Below are 17,556 nucleotides of genomic sequence, written 5' to 3'. Positions count from 1 at the left end.
TGCTTGAAGGATCTCTTCCTCGACGGTCCGTTGGATTCTATTTGCTCTAAAAATCTATTCCGGTTGTCAATAATTTCATTTTCTCATGGCTTGCATAGACATTTTTCTTTGAGAAACGAAGTTTTGAAGGTTGTTTGACATTTCTTTGTTTTTGTTTGCTGCACGTTGCCATGATTCTCTCACATAGCTGGCTAGCAAGAAAAAACCAATTTCAATCGAGTCTTCATTTTGCATCGTTCTGTAAACTGATGCTTCTCTTCCTCGACGGTCCCTTGGATATTGACAACCAGAGAGTCGACTGTATGAATTTTTTAATCAATGCTGATGTTTTCAAAAAATCGAAATATTGGTCGCAAAATTTTTTCAACTTCATTTTTCGATGTAAAATCAAATTTGCAATCAAAAAGTACTTCAGTGAAATTTTGATAAAGTGCACCGTTTCCAAGTTAAATCCATTTTTTGGTAACTTTTTTGAAAATAGCCGCAGTTTTTAAATTTTTAAAATTAGTGCACATGTTTGCCCACCTTTGAAAAAAATATTTTTGAAAAGCTGAGAAAATTCTCTATATTTTGCTTTTTCGGACTTTGTTAATACGACTCTTAGTTGCTGAGATATTGCCATGCAAAGGTTAAAAAACAAGAAAATTGATGTTTTCTAAGTCTCGCCCAAACAAGCCACCATTTTCTAATGTCGATATCTCAGCAACTATAGGTCTGATTTACAATGCTAAAACATGAAACATTCGTGAAATTTTCCGATCTTTTCGAAAAAAATATTTTCAAAAATTTTAAATCAAGACAAACATTTCAAAAGGGCCAAACATTCAATATTACGCCCTTTTGAAATATTTGATTAGTTTAAAAAAATTGAAAATATTTTTTTCGAAAAGATCGGAAAATTTCACGAATGTTTCATATTTTAATATTGAAAATCGGACCATTAGTTGCTGAGATATCGACATTAGAAAATGGTGGGTTGTTTGGGTGAGACTTAGAAAACATCAATTTTACTGATTTTAAACACTTGCATGGCATTATCTCAGCAACTAAGTGTCGTAGGGTATATGACCCTATTTTGGACCTACTATGCAAAGCGTCAACATATTTCGCATGGTTCTCAGGAACAATCTAACTAATTTGGCTTGTTTCACCATTGTTTTGTACCTAAATTTATGCTTAACAAAGTGTACTATAGAAAATTGAAAATAATTTAACCATTTCATTGTAATAAGCATTTCAAGTAAAACATTTTTTGGATGCTTTTTGGACTTATTGAATGTATTTTGGAGACATCGCTGAACCTATTTTGGACCCACACTCTGATTGGTTGAAATTTAGACAACTCGAATTGCGGCGTGCGGCGGCAACACGCACACTTACAAAAAACTCGGTTTGATAAACCAAAGGGCCTATCCACGATTATAATTTGGAAAATATTTATTTCAGAAATTAAATAATTATGATAAAACGATGGATTTGAATTTGAAAACGTGTTTTTATTATATTGAATGGAAACTAACACATATTTAGCAGGTCTATGTCCTACTTACAATTTACGTATTCTTACGAACTAATTGTTCAAGCATTAGAACATAAAAGACAACCCGTTATTAGTCGCAATAAAAACACCTTAGCTTAAAATTAAATGAATGACAGAGATACATAACAAGTTACAATGAAAAAAGGTTCTAAATTTTACGCAGAGCTTAAGTACAAATATTATTAAACAATCAAGAAATTTTAAAGGGAGATTAAAGCTTGTAACTTGGTGTGAAACTTTCTCATCTGTCATGATAAACTTTACAGTTGCTTGACAAAAAGTTTAACTACATGTTGCACTTTTAAGAACAATGTAATATTTGAAAAACTCATTGTTTGAATACCAGGGTGCCTTTGATAGTTATAGTTTGTCTTGTTAAAAGCATATTTGAGATGTTCAAACATTATTTTTACTTCGAACTTACCATCACTTAGGTTGCTGATATAATTTTAAGAAAATTACTTATGTCAATATTTAGTTAACTATGTTTATAAGCTTTTTAACAAAATACATATATATTTTAGGTAAAATTTTAAAAAATTCAGAAGTTATCCTGAAATTCGTTGAAACAAGTTTTGTTTATTAAATTATAGATTTATATAATCTATATATATAAATAATTTCGATGGTTTTGTTCGAACGCGAATCAGTTCAATACGGAACAACGGATCGAGGTGCTCTTTGTTGCGTTGGGTTCGTATATTTCCAAGGAAAGTTCTTACGCCAAAAAGTTTCAACTTTGGCCACTCTGGAACCGATTCCGGAAAATCTTTGGATTGTATGGGAAATGTTATATAAAATCAAATTTTGATCACAGGAGGCTGAATAAGTAAAAAAATTAAAAACGTCAACAAACGAAAAAAGGCAGAACGAAGTTTGTCGGGTAAGGCTTTTTTTTTCGCTGATTTATTTTTATTAGGTCCTCTTCGGTACCGAGACCTGGTTAGAACCGGGGATCAAATATCGGGTAAGGCTTGTTAATTATAGATTTATATTGTTAAACATGTTTAACTGAATTCACATTTTATATGAAATTTGTTTTACTGAAAATGCCATTTAATTAGGAGATTTCTTAAAATTATGTTTCAAAAACAAATAATATTTAATAATATTTATATTTAACATATTTTACCTTTTCCCAGTAGATGATTGTCCGAAGAATCCGAAAATGAATTCCGTTTTACGATCCAAAATCATGTTCATTGAGAAAATCATGACACTTTGAGAAGATTAAAATAAAGCTATTTATCAACATTTTCTTAATTATAGTTAACTAACTTTTTAACCTTTTCAAAATTTCATGAAAAGTTCTTCATGAGGTACTTTGAGCACTTCTCTACCACGGTCAGTATGATTCCATACCATTTTTCTAGCTGGTTCAATTGGGTCCTAAAATGAATCTTAGATTGCTGATATTATTGTTTACAGCGATAAAGCTTATTTTTCTGAGTACAGTGACCCTTTGTACGACTACATAGAGTTTAAAATGGATTTTTAAATCAATTTTGAAAAATTAACCTCGCGGTCCTTCTTGACAGAAAAGCTCCTACTTGACAGCTCGTTCCAAGGGGACCATAGTTGATTCATCGAAAAAATGTTGTCTTGTCAAAAAAAAATTCGCGTTAAAATAAAAAAAGTGGTCAGAAATGGTTTTTAATCGTGTTTTTTACCGTTGTACATAAAAATTTACATAGGGCTTTAGTACCCAATTGTGTTTCTAACATGATTGACACGGTAAAATCTAAAAGTGTGATTTATTATAAGCCAACTGCCAATTGTGAAAAAAAAACGTTATACCTGTATTTTTTAAAAATTATGTATAGATAGATATGCAAAATCAGTTAAAACTTACAAAAAATATATTTTCCATATGTATATTTCTCTGATAAGTTTGCAATACGTCGTAACAGCCATCACGATCTCCGACACTTATTTGATTTTTTTCTCTGAATCAAACCAAATTTTGTTTGTTTTCCAGTAAAGAGCATTAAATGACAATTCAAAGCATTTTTTTATTTATAGTTCGTAAATTGATCGAGAACTGATCGAAAAATTGATTTGTTTACAACTAGCGCTTAGGATCTTTTTAAAACTAACTCAAGGTTTTTTACATTTAATTCATACAACAGCTCCTGTCACGGTGACAGCAGACGATTTAATGAACTAGACCCTTTAGGTTTTTCAATCGTTTCGCCTTCAATCCCAACAGGGTAGCCAGTTTGCATTTTTTGAAGCAAAAATTAAAAATATATGCAGCTAAATTGGTGATAATGATGTTAAGACAAAAATAAATCAACGTCAGTTTAAATTTTGAGATACTTAGCAATCGGTCCTAACAATCATCTATATCTCTATCATCAATTTGAATTTTTATCGTTGAAAAAACATATTTTCATTGTTTCTGTTAATCATTTGCTTTTTAAAGCTTAGATTTCTTTCATATAATTACAGTAAAGAAAAGCAATTCAAAATATTAAATTAAAAAATTTCAATTAATTTCAATGAAATATCGAAATAAATTGATAAACAAAACTGGCAACACCTTGTTATACATGTGTTGGTGATAGCCTTGAACCGACGGCAAAGTAGCTCCAAAAACTGATCCAACGCGGCTGATTTGAAAAAATATTTTGAATTGAGTTTTTTTCGATGATAGAATAGTTATTTCAATGGTTTAGTGACGAAAAACATAAAAGAATTAAATAAACAACAGTTACATTGCTCGGAAACCGGACGAAATTGCTTGGTATCGGTGCAAAACAGAAAAAATCATCAAGGTGTCGCGAGCCAAATCTGATAAGCAACGGGGCTGAAATATTTGGTCCTAATCGATGTGCTAGGAAAATGGTAGGAAATATGAATGGCATTGGAAAAAGTGGCTGAAAAAGCGGAAATAATCAAAAATGTTTGCATTTTTGGAAGAGGTAAGCTACAAAACGGTCCTGCTTACACTTTCTGTTGGTTGGATTCAGTGAATTCGTACTTTAAAAGCCTGAACTACCTCGATTAATACAAATAGGTCCAAAATAGGTACTAGGTCCAAAATAGGGTCATATACCCTATCAACAAAGTTGACAAAAGCAACATATAGAGAATTTTCTCAGCCTTTCAAAAATATTTTTTTCAAAAGTTGGCAAACATGTGCACTAATTTCAAAAATTGAAAAACTGCGACTATTTTCAAAAAAGTCACCTAAAAATGGATTTAACACTAAAGTACTTTTTGATTGCAAATTTGATTTTACATCGAAAAATGAATTTGAAAATTTTTTGCGACTAATATCGCGATTTTTTGAAAAAAGATGTATTGATTTAAAAAATCATAACTCTGTCAAAGATTTTTTGCACAACCTGGAAATTTCTGAAAAGTTGGCATTTGATGTCCTCTAAAACATATAAAAAAAAAAATAGTGTTTTTTTGCAAATCAAGTTTTAGTGATAAAAAGTGAAATAAAAAATCACCAAAATTTTTTTTACCGTGTATCATATTTTTTCAGTGTAGTCCATATCCATACCTACAACTTTGCCGAAGACACCAAATCGATCAAAAAATTCCTTCAAAAGATACAGATTTTTGAATTTTCATATATCATTTTTGTATGGACAGCTGCCAAATTTGTATGGAAAATTATATGGATAAACTTATGATGCAAAATGGCTTCTTTGGGCATACCGAAGGCAGCAAAAAAGTTTCAGTCGGATTAAAAAATACAAAAAAAATCGAATGACCGAAATCTGAGAGAACTGCTCATCTTTTAACAAACAAGTTAATCTTAATGACAAAAGTCTGAAACTTTTTTCACAAATTCATGTCCATTTTTCTCTCCGACATTTTTTTCCAACTCTTTAAATTGCATTTTTTAAGTGAAACTTTCGTTTCCCCACTTGAATGAACTTTGCTATCAAGATAAGTGTAAAATTTTGTTTTAGTTAAATATATTGGACAAACCAATTATACAGAAAAGCTAATTTGATTAAAGGGAAGCCGCCGACAGTGTTTTCCAATTGATTTTTCTTTTGTTTTCAATAAAAATATTTTGAATTATGTTAATAAAGCCTTCATAAATTCAAAAGAACAATGTGTTATTTACACTGACCTACAAAAAATGACAAAAATGACTGCGCAGGCTCAACTCGACGGGAAGTATGAACTTGGGGTCCCCAGAAACACATGTATTTTGAATATTTCAAAAAATATTTTGACAGGACCGAATGGTTTTTTTTGAAAAGTTTGTATGGAGAATCAGGGCAATTCGTCACTGTTACATACAATATGTGGGAGTAGCGAACAGCACTAATTCTCCATACAAACTTTGGAGAAAAACCATTCGGCCAAGTCTAAATATTTTTGAAAAATTCAATGTGCTCGTGTTTCTGGGGACCTCAAACTTCATGCTTCCCATAGAGTTGAGCCTGCGCAGAAATTTGGTTGGTCGTTGTTATTTACTGTAAACACTAAACATAAAATTCTGAGTAAAATCACTTCCTGAACAATGGCTTCCTCGTACTACTAACTGCGAGAGGTGTGTTACCAAGAAATTTCATTCATAAAACTCCTCCTGTCACGAGTCTCAGGGACGCTTACCAGCATTTCAAAACAGCTGGTTGAACCAGACTTAAAAAAGTAAACCACAACAACTGGATGTCACTCAAACGACGGTAAGCTGCGGTTGATTGGTTTTTGTTTTTGGTCACCACAAAACAGCCTGCCGGTCGTCGAATATTTACTTTCTTATTCAAGTTAATGAGTTTGAGAGCACTTGTGTGACGCAGAGACCACGAGCACTTACGGGATGGTTGCTTGCGTAGAAGGTGAGTGCGCGCGGAAGGTTCATTCATCAATTTCTGTTTGTTCTGAAGTGCGCCGGATGTACTCTAATGGGTTTGTTTGTTGAACACGATAACGTCAACCTGAGTTTGGCTTTGTTTTGACTGCTTTAGTTTAAATTGAATTTAAATTTCTTTCAATGATTTACGCTTTTTGGTCAATTTACTTCAATTTGAACTTTATGTAAAGCCTTTCAACATTCAAAGTTGTAATAAGACCATGATTTTTACTGTGCAAGAAGACAATTATACACAATTTACCATATCCTCTTACTCTGAAAATCATGATGTAAATTAACATGTCTATTAAAAGACCAGAAATGTTATAACAAAATTTTAACCAAGTCACGTTCCCAGAGTTGAGGAGTTCGCGCTTGAATTACCATGCGTGCACCGAAACCGTATCATCAAACGGCTGCGCTCAATACCTGTGATCAGTGCATCTTCCTGTCAACCACCTCGAATGCTGCTGACATGTCAATTTCTTTCTCTGATGCAAATATAAAACAACCCGATAAACGATCGAGAACATCAGTTGATCGGCGAATTTCTCACTAGAGCCGAGATTTCAAAATGATCTGGCGAAAGTTTGTGCTTGTGCTTGTTGGAATGGTACTACTTTCTTCAAATTTGGTGGAAAGTGTAAGTCTGGTTTGTTAAAGTTTTTAAAATTTTGATTTGAAACGAAGAAATGTTCAAACAGGCAGCCACCATGGAGCAGTTGGCGAAATCGAGTGAAATGATGCGAACCGTTTGTATGGGCAAAACGAAACCTCCCATGGACCAGGTAGAGGGACTCGGTCAGGGAAAGTTTGCCGAAGGCAAGGAAATCATGTGCTACTCCAACTGTGTCCTGGAAATGATGGGAGCGGTAAGTTTCAACAAAGTTTTTGATGAACAAATTTTACTACAGATATGTTTTGCTCACAGATGCGAAAGGGCAAAATCAACGCCGATGGGGCCATCAAACAGGTCGATATGTTGATTCCTGCTGAAATTGGAGAACCCACCAAGAAGGCATTCGATATCTGTCGAAATGCAGGTGAGTTTGCTGGGTTGCATACAGTGTACCGAATAGAAACGTACCATTCGATCCATTTTTGTTGCAGCTGATGGTGTGAAGAATAACTGTGAAGCGGCGTACGCGCTGGTCAAGTGTCTGCACAAGAATAATCCCAAATATTTCTTCGCTTAAGTGAAGTGGCATCCGATTTGTTAAGTATTGCATTGCGAGTGGTCCTGTACTTTACGTTGTAGTTGTAGCAATATTATGATTATTCAATAAACAATTCCAGCAAATGGTAAAACCAAAACAAGTTTTTGTCAGTTAATTCAAAGACATCCGAGCAGTTCTCTACGGAATCGGTCTTATCCTTTAATTTTAATTTTTGTATTTTTTAATCCGGCTGAAACTTTTTTGGTGCCTTCGGTATGCCCAAAGAATCCATTTTGCATCATTAGTTCGTTCATATAATTTTCCTTTTCAAATTTAGCAGCTGTCCATACAAAAATGATATGTGAAAATTCAAAAATCTGTATCTTTTGAAGGAAATTTTTGATCGATTTGGTGTCTTCGGCAAAGTTGTAAGGTATGGATATGGACCACACTGAAAAAAAACTGTATTGATTCAATTCATTCAAGACTAACATTTCAAACGGGCCAAAGATTCAATATTACGCCCTTTTGAAATGTAACTCTTGATTTTTTAAAAATATTTTTTTCGAAAAGATCGGAAAATTTCACGAATGTTTCATATTTTATCATTGTAAATCGGACCATAAGTTGCTGAGATATCGACATTAGAAAATGGTGGGTTTTTTGGGTGAGACTTAGAAAACATCAATTTTTCTGTTTTTTAACCTTTGCATGGCAATATCTCTGCAACTAATGGTCTCATCAACAAAGTTCAAAAAAGCAAAATATAGAGAATTTTCTCAGCTTTTCAAAAATATGTTTTTCAAAGGTGGGCAAACATGGGCACGTATTTAAAAAAATGAAAAACTGCGACTATTTAAAAAAAAGTTACCTAAAAATGGCTATTACTTGAAAACGGTGCACTCTATCAAAATTTCGTAAAGAACTTTTTGAATGCAAATTCGATTTTACATCGAAAAATGATGTTGAAAAATTTTTGCGACCAATATTTACATTTTTTGAAAAAATCTGTATTGATTCAAAAAATCATAACTCGATCAAAGATGTTTTGCCCATTTTGGAAATTTCTGAAAAGTCGGCATTTGATGTCCTCTAAAACATATAAAAAATAAAAAAAATAAAAATTGTGTTTTTTTTTGCAAATCAAGTTTTAGTGACAAAAAGTGAAATAAAAAATCATCAAATTTTTTTGCCGTTTATCATTTTTTTCAGTGTAGTCCATAACAATACCTACAACTTTGCCGAAGACACCAAATCGATCGAAAAATTGCTTCAAAAGATACAGATTTTAGAATTTTCACATATCATTTTTGTATGGACAGCTGCCAAATTTGTATGGAAAATTATATGAACGAACTAATGATGCAAAATGGCTTCTTTGGGAATACCAAAGGCACCAAAAAAGTTTCAGCCGGATTAAAAAATACAACAAAATCGACTGACCAAAATCTCAGAAAATTGCTCAAATAGAGCCAATTTTTCCCGCATTGTTTCAACATTCTGAAAGCCATGTTTTTTTGAAAAAATGCTAACATTGCCAAATGTATTTTGACTTACTTGTGCGATAGCTCAAAAGAGCATTTTTTTAGCATCTAAAACATATTCAAAAATCAGAATTTACAATAAATCGTTATTTTGGGGATTTTTATTGTAATAAGTTGAATTATTTTTTTTTATTTTTTAAGAGTGTATCTTATTTTTCTGATAGTTCCTAAGCAATACCTACATGTTGCCGAGGTTCCGTGGCCGTGAGGTTACGGGTTTCGCCTTGTAAGCGGAAGGTGATGGGTTCGATTCCTGTCTGGCTCGGCAAAGTCAGATCCCTTAAAAGAGTAAATTTACTCACTGGGAATACTGACCGGTAGGGGATGGGTTTCGACTAGCGGCGTGCTGGGTTTCCAATCCAAAGGTCGTGAGTTCGATTCTCGTACCGGGATGATGCAGTTTAAAAAAAAAGACAACAAATCGATCAAAAAATACGATCTCAAGATACAGATGTTAAATATTTAACAGCCTATTTAGATGAACAGTAGGCTGACAACAGAAATATGGATTTAAGGGACACCCCTGGCTTGATTCCTCAAGCAAAATTAAGCATCTGAGCCAATTTTGAGCTTTTCAGAATCAACTCGAATCACTTTGCATTCCTCGACAAAATTTTAAAATCACGCTCTTGACAAAATTTTCCCACGACTTACACATCTTTCTGAAAAAAACATATTTTTTTTAATTTAAGCTGTTTATCACAAAATTTCAAGATAAGTATTTTATTTATTTTCTTAATTTGCTGAAAAAACTAATTTAAACTAAAATGCAAAAGCGAAATTTCCAATAAATGTTCTGGGAATTGCTTATCAGATTCTGTGGTCCTATTATGAAAAGATTAAAATTTTATTTTTCAATTTGCTTTTTGACCTATTCTCGTCACTTTTGCAATTTGGTGCTATTCAAACAACACTTTCAGATACATCAACAATAGAGAGTTGCTTGCTCCATTTTATATGAAATATTTATTACTTTGAAATAGTCAAACAACTTTTTGAAAGCTGGAATCCATGATCAAAGTTATGATAAGCCGATAACAGAAATGGGCCGAGAAAGGATATATTTCCCCTATGATGTTTTTCGTTTCAATGATTGATTTTTATTCCTTAGTTTTTATGACCTTTCATTTTTTAGGTGAATATTTTAAAGTGTTGGCCTAGTTGATAAAAAAAATCACATTTAAAAATAAAATAAAAAGCATTTTTTGATGTGAGAGATCAAAATTTGTAATGTTCACGATCGCAACTATTTCACAACTGGTCTCAGAAAAATATTAAAATATACTGAAAAAGCTAAAAAAAAAGAAAACAAATTTCAGTTAGTTTAAACCAACTAAATATGATGATCACATTTCCAATTATTTTCAACATTTACTAAGCTATAATAGTACTCGCATTGTTTAGTTTTTTTTAATTTTAAATTTAAAATGCATTTCCCGCGTTGATAGCATCTTAGGCATGTTTGGACCAGTTTGAAAACAAATCATGGAAAAATATCTGTGATCAGTGTATACTATCAAATCATGCAAGAACCCCGAATTTCAGCAAAATAAACTTAAATTCTAAAATTAATATCACGTGATTTGATGGGAAAAGAAAAATCTCAAGATAAACTTGAAATTCACAGTGAAAATTCGAAAAAACGAAAACGAAACTATTGGCACTACGCCCCCCGGGGCATGGCCTTCCTCTAACGTGGGATTTCTGCTCCAGCGCCTCTGACGAGACAGGAGAAACCGGGACCGACGTTTTACTTCACCATCCGATAGAAGCTCAGTGGATAAGGCGGGAATCGAACCCGCGTCTCATAGCATCATCGGGAAAATTCATATACCCTAATTGATAACAAATAATACACACATTATTTTACTGTGAAAACAAGTAACAAAAAAAAATATCATTATTTTGTTTCATTCAACCGAGAAAACAAAACATTACTGCCTGTTCAAGCTCCCACAGGATTACTAGAAAACTTGTTCCTTGCACAACTCACATTCCCATTAGTATTTCCAACAAATCCCGCCCCATAAAATAAAAACAAAGCCCCTTTTCGATAAAGCACGTCCGTACTCACCGTTTTCTCGTTCCTTGAACTCCTTTCCTTTCGCTCAGCACAGACAGAAGGCAAACCACAAGTTTTTTTTTGTTTTCACAGCTTCCGCGGTTCCCAAAATTTAATCCCACACTTCCAGCCCACTTCCCACATTATCTGCCCGATCAACGCGGGCCGTCGAACAGGGTCATGAATAAGGATTTCCTCCTCCTGCGCTGGCGGAAGTTCAAAGGGTCGACTTGCGGTCTACTGGCGCGGTTTGGTGAGGCCGACCACAAATCCCTTCCCTGGCGGAATCAACTTTTGTTCGCCGGGGACCGTCCCTCAGGCACAATTAAACTTTGCTTTTTCTCTGCTCCGTTTGCCAGCTGCATCACACTTTGAACCTTGAACCACTTCCAGCCAGGGGTGGAAAATACTCGCGAATGAGTTTTGGGTTTTCTTCTATTCAATCACTCAGCTAAAAACAATGATTATGGTAGACATCAACTGCACCCACTAATGATGTAACGACGTATTTGATTTGTAAACAATAACTTTGAAACAATTTTAAGCTACATGGAACCTCTTCGAGTTGATCACCTCAAAAAATTTCGACCAGAGATGGAAAAAAGTCACTCACGAACGATGTTTTTCCTTCTTCAAATAACTCAGTTGTAGAAACCATCACAATAGACACAATTTTTTTCAACCTGTGTAATTTTCATTAGTTATGAACATTTTGTAAAACTTCTTCAAGTTGAACTCTTCAACGCTGTTCAACCAGAGATGGAAAACACTCACTCGTTAACGTTGCAACAACGATCATTTGGGATATTTATGCAACCACGAAAGTAACTTTAGTCTTAAGTTCAAGTTGAACCCTCCAACCCTGCCGTTGAGAGAAGGGCACTTCTTCAAACTTGAACTATTCCTCTTATCTCAAAGATAAGAGAGCACTGCCTTCACAGTGAAAGTAGCTTCCTCCCGACGCGAACTCATGGCCCGGACAGCTTCCTCATAGCAATTGCCATTGTTTCACCAACTATTCACAATTTCTGCCTTCGTTCGTGAAAAGCTCAAGTTCGCTCCAAACCTCACCACACACAGTTATTTTTAAAACCCTCTCCGTGACGTTCCGCGGCCAATTTCCGACTGGATGACAAAAATCTTTGGAAAAATGGTCCATACGTGACTGTGGCCACCACCGTCGGATGACCTCCGCGCCATGGAATGAGAGGTGGGGAGCGTCCCCAAGATCTGCTACGCTACGGTTGGCTCTAGAGTGCGTAGGTGGAGCAATCTTTCACTGGCTGCTGCTGGCCTCCAAGGGTGGTCAAGTGGAGACGCACGGTGCTACATGGGTTAAATGTTCGAGAGGTGGTTTTCGCACGCGCTGCTCGGGGTGTTGTGATGTCTGAAAGCAATAAATAAGATCAAATGAGCGAAGGTTGTTGGAGGCGATGCGGAAAGATGGGCCGGGATAATATTTTGAGAATCGTGCGAGGGGACAGATCGAGAAGCTGTGAGGTGTGCTGGGTTTGGCTTGTTCTGGATTGTTCGCGTGGTGAGAAAATGTTTTTTTGAAGTTAAAATAATAGGGAAATAAAAACAAAGATTATATTTAATAAGAATAATTCTTTTTGATTGGAAGTTTTCATGACACTAAGTTTCGTGTATTTGTAAGCTGTCAAATTTTGGTTTTAAAGACCATAACAGAAAAATAAACACGAGAAACAGTTCTAGCTAAAAAGTTCAATCCAAATTAGCTGACTTAGAATGGGTGAAACAGCTATTTTTTTTTGTTAGGTTAGCTAAGGGACCATCCATTAACTACGTGGACACTTTTTGGAATCACAGACAATTGGGTCCTAAAATGAAGCTTAGATTGCTGATATTATTGTTTACAGCGATAAAGCTTTTTTTTCTGAGTACAATGACCCTTTGTACGACCACATAGAGTTTAAAATGGATTTTTAAATCAATTTTGAAAAATTAACCTCGTGGTCCTTCTTGACAGAAAAGCTCCTACTTGACAGCTCGTTCCAAGGGGACCATAGTTGATCCACCGAAAAAATGTTGTCATGTCAAACAAAATTTTCGCATTGAAATGAAAAAAAGTGATCAGAAATGGTTTTTAATCGTGTTTTTTATCGTTGTACATAAAAATTTACATAGGGCTTTAGTACCCAATTTCCATACAAAACAAATCTATTTTGTGTGGTGCGTGGATAACCTCTGATAAATCAATCCTCCGAAAGCATAAGAAGACTACAAATATCAAACATTTTGGGTGTTGCCAAAATCATGCAGAAAATGTCTACAAAAACGAGAATTGCTAAAAATAAGATGACTCTGATTTTTTAGTTTCTTTTTCATGGATGGGGACAAAATTTCGTAACTCAGATAATACAAATTAAAAAAATATATTTGAAAAAAAGTTTCTCGTTTTGCATGATTTATGTAAATTAAAAATGAGCAGTTCTAAAAAAATCAAATCAACTTAATCTCCATTCTTGTTTCAGTAATATTCTTCGAGATGTTCCATTATTTAAAACATGAGCAGTTAGTTAGAAAGTTCCATGAGAAAAAGTTCAAACTCAAACCTTTCTTTTTTTATTCTTGCTAATGTGATGATTTTATGAGCTTTTTATTCGTTCAGTTTTCCGATGTTTTAAAATAAGTCGTTTGACCTTTTGTTAGGTTCAAATATAATTTTATTTTCCTTAATAGTAGTTCATGCAACAAGTTGCAAAAAGACGATTTTTTCAGCAAGAGTCGTCCAAGAGATTTACTGTGTTGGATAAATACGACGAATGATGAAAAAAAAAAAGTTTTGCAGCGAGTTCCATACAACATTTTTTGCAATTTCGAAAACACCTTTTGACCAGAATTATAGGATGAATGTCGATGCAATGAAATCATTTAAATCAAAAAATGTTGGAAAGTATTACTTTTCCAAACGAGTGCTGAAAAGTTTAACTATTCAGCATGCATTTTAATGCTGAAAAGTAGAACTTTTCAGCATTTGTTTTGAAAAGGGTTAATATTCGATTCTGTTATTTTTGATACAATTAAGTAGGCTGTTTCGTCTTTCAAGAATGACAGGAAAAGTAAGTAGTTTAACAATGGAATAGCAAAAAAACACTTTTTGAATGTAATTTTATGCCAAACATTCATGTGTTAAGTAAACTTTTCAGCACCCATTTAGAGAACTTTTCAGCACTGGTATTGAAAGGTATTAATTTTCCACTCTGTTATTTTTGTTAGAGAAAAGTAGGCCATTTCGTCGCTCGAGAATGACAGGAAAAGTGGGTAGTTTCATGACGGAATTGCAAAAAATATATTTATGCTGGTTTCAGATTTTTGTGAGTTTTGCCATTTTTTAACTTGAACAATATTTAAACAAAATATATTTAAGGTAAATTCAAAAAAAATTCAATAGGTTTTAGATTTTTTCAAAATGATTCATTCTGTGATATTTCTATACGTTTTTAAATTATTTTAAATTTATAAATTCTTGTTTAAGATTAATTTTGTTTTTTTTTATTTTCAAACAAATGTTACTCTGAAAATGTTCATGAAAAAATCAGAAATTCAAAACCATAAAAAAATAAAATTTTCCAAAATAATTCAAACTTGCATAAGCAATTTTTGGTGAGTTTTTCCACTCTATAAAACATAAGCAGCTCTTTAAAAAATTGAGATATATTTTTGAACTAATCATTTTAATCATGTTCTTTTCTGACATTTTTTATAGTCTCATGCGCAAAAGGCTAAAGTCAAACATATTTTATAGAAACTTTTAATGACATTTTATAACTTCCGACCTTCTGTCCAAACAACTTTTTTTTTAATTTGATATTTTGTCTTTGGTCCGTCTGTCAATTCCTTTTGTTCATTCGACCATACGTCTTTGAACCTTTTGTAAGTGTTTCAAATTTAAAGTACAAAAAACTTTTGTTTTTTTTGTATTTTAGTACTTTAGTACTTTAGTACTTTTTTTACTTTTGTACTTTTGTACTTTTGTACTTTTGTACTTTTGTACTTTTGTACTTTTGTACTTTTGTACTTTTGTACTTTTGTACTTTTGTACTTTTGTACTTTTGTACTTTTGTACTTTTGTACTTTTGTACTTTTGTACTTTTGTACTTTTGTACTTTTGTACTTTTGTACTTTTGTACTTTTGTACTTTTGTACTTTTGTACTTTTGTACTTTTGTACTTTTGTACTTTTGTACTTTTGTACTTTTGTACTTTTGTACTTTTGTACTTTTGTACTTTTGTACTTTTGTACTTTTGTACTTTTGTACTTTTGTACTTTTGTACTTTTGTACTTTTATACTTTTATACTGTTGTACTTATGGATTTTTTAAATTTTTATTTTTTGTATCAGCGAAGTACGAGCGCAGCCGTTCCTGCAGCTGGACAGCGTACGGCTCCTGCGGATAATTCAGCGTTCCCTCCTGGTTGGGGGCGTTTGTTCGCCAGCGTGGTCGCTGCCGGTAGTGGCAATGCGGCCCAGCAAGAAGTCACCGGGGAAGATCTCTTCACCCTGCCGGAGTTCTTTGGTCTCGCGGGGGAGATGTTGACGCGGTTTCGGAGCTGCCGGAATAAGGCGGAACAATTCCTGGCCCTTGAGGAGGTGATGATCAAGTACATCTATAATTGATTAAAATGTTCTGTGATCTACTGTTAAGCTTTCTCTTTATCTATGCTTTTCTCACTTTCTGTAAGTTTTTGAAAACTTTTTCTTACTCTTGTGTTTTCAATAGTTATAAGTAATAATGCCTTCGATTGAACTACGATGTAACGCACAGCTGAAAGTAACTCCAAAACCCTGTTATGTACCTAAATGAACTCATTGTAACTTGATTATTCACAAATAAACACGAATTGAATGGAATTGAATGAATTATTGTGAATTTTTTTTAACTTTGTTTTTAAATGGGAAACAACTCATAATAATTTTCTTGTAGTGCGTATTTTGAGTCATAGTAAAGCAGCAGATTTCCGAGAACGAACGAGTCGTACATTTATAAATACGACGGGTGCTAAAAAATTTACTTTTACAATGATTTCCATACAAAATTGTTTGCAATTCCGGAAATCAGATATGAATGAAAAAAATATCTTCAACAAATAATAATTAGGCAGTTTTATTTATTTTTTTAGCTTTAATATTTGTATAGAGACGATGATGATTTTTTTGCGCCCATCCAAATGAGGTCAATCGCTTCGCTTAAAAATACAAACTGCACTCCAACCTACCTCACACACATCTCCGTCGGTCGGCGAGATTGCGGATACTTTCTTCGCCCATAAAACCGACAACACTGCGCGCGTGCAACCTTGTCCGGGGCTGATCTCAGATATATAGGTTTATGTGGCTTAAAGATATTCGCAACACACAGCGAAGTGATAGCATCCGATGCTCGGATGTTGCACGGAGAAGCTTGAAAAAAAAACTGGTTTAATCACTCGCCACGGCTTGTAAACAAACCGCCAATACGACGGTGTTGCGCGGCCATTTTTTGAAACTATTTTTTGCCTATTTGGCAGCACGGTTTTCCGCTGGCGCACTCTTGAATGACGCGAATTACACGTTTAATTGCCAGATTTTTTTTTATCTGCTGCATTTTGCACTTAATTTGCAACTTTTTGGATGTTTGCTTCTTCACCGTTTTACCACTACTGTTGCTGGCACAGTTTAGCAAACCAAAACAAAGCGAGAAAGAGACGGCTGCAGCACGCGGCTGAGTATGTGTGAGTGTAACGCTTTACGCGCGCGCGGAACTGAGACGGAACAACTGAACCGCGAACGCCACGTGCATGTGTGTGTGTGTGCGTGGACCAATTAGGTCAACTTTTACTCGTCGTCGTTTTTTGGGGAAGACCGCGCGGACCACGACGATGTTCAGAAGTTCGGAGCATCCGGCCGAGACTGCTGCCTTCTGCCGATGCAAGAAGACCGCGACTGAGCAGTACGGCCTGTTGCACGACGCATCAACAGCAACAACCAGCCGTTGGGCCCCCTCCTCGACGTGTGTCCATGGCCACCATTGCACACCGTGGACGACCCGTGTGGCCGCCTGCCGGTTGATTTTCGTTCAACGCACGGCCGATTCGCTCTCTCAATCTCTGTAGAGCTGGCCACGGCCGCCGGCGCGCACTCTCGGCCAGCAAACATCAACATCAGCAACAACAACAACAACGCAAGCAGCAGATGCCAGTCAGTGGAGCAGTGGAGCACATGGTATGCAACAACAACTACAGAAAGCAGTGCCAGCAGTGTAGCATACCATACCCGTTGGGCTTCAATTACAACGTATGGAAAATGTCACCAAACACTAATACTGGGGTGTCGCATGGTTGCAACATGGTTGTTGGTGTTGCTGTTGTTGTACACTGTTGAATTGCTGCGAGTGTTGATATACACAAATTGGTTTGAGGAGATGG

At 34.7% G+C, this 17,556-nt stretch overlaps 2 protein-coding genes across 2 annotated transcripts in view; one reads left to right on the top strand and one right to left on the bottom strand.

Annotated features, from left to right (window-relative positions):
* LOC6054245 overlaps positions 1-17,067 on the bottom strand; it is a 264,320-nt gene extending 247,253 nt beyond the window's left edge. Inside the window, exons 1-2 of the mRNA XM_038265759.1 lie at positions 16,369-17,067; positions 11,141-12,515 (exon numbers count right to left, since the gene is read on the bottom strand). The gene's annotated coding sequence lies outside the window, so the exon portion shown is untranslated. The remainder of the gene's footprint in view (positions 1-11,140; positions 12,516-16,368) is intronic.
* Positions 6,940-7,679, top strand: LOC6042033 (general odorant-binding protein 72). The gene is made up of 4 exons (XM_001851143.2): positions 6,940-7,008; positions 7,070-7,237; positions 7,297-7,408; positions 7,476-7,679. Exons 1-4 carry the CDS (start codon positions 6,940-6,942, stop codon positions 7,559-7,561), a joined length of 435 nt encoding a protein of 144 aa, XP_001851195.2. The 3' UTR covers positions 7,562-7,679.
* Positions 17,068-17,556: the final 489 nt, after the last annotated feature.

Source organism: Culex quinquefasciatus, chromosome 3, assembly GCF_015732765.1.
Source record: "Culex quinquefasciatus strain JHB chromosome 3, VPISU_Cqui_1.0_pri_paternal, whole genome shotgun sequence".
Lineage (NCBI taxonomy): Eukaryota > Metazoa > Arthropoda > Insecta > Diptera > Culicidae > Culex > Culex quinquefasciatus.
The sequence above is the reverse complement of the archived record's forward strand: the minus strand, read 5'-3'. Positions and strand labels throughout refer to the sequence as shown.

Coding starts and splice junctions, on each gene's coding strand:
- LOC6042033 (XM_001851143.2), top strand. CDS start 6,940: ATGATCTGGCGAAAGTTTGTGCTTGTGCTTGTTGGAATGGTACTACTT. Junction 7,009..7,069: donor CTTCAAATTTGGTGGAAAGT/GTAAGTCTGGTT, acceptor ATGTTCAAACAG/GCAGCCACCATGGAGCAGTT. Junction 7,409..7,475: donor CGATATCTGTCGAAATGCAG/GTGAGTTTGCTG, acceptor TTTTTGTTGCAG/CTGATGGTGTGAAGAATAAC.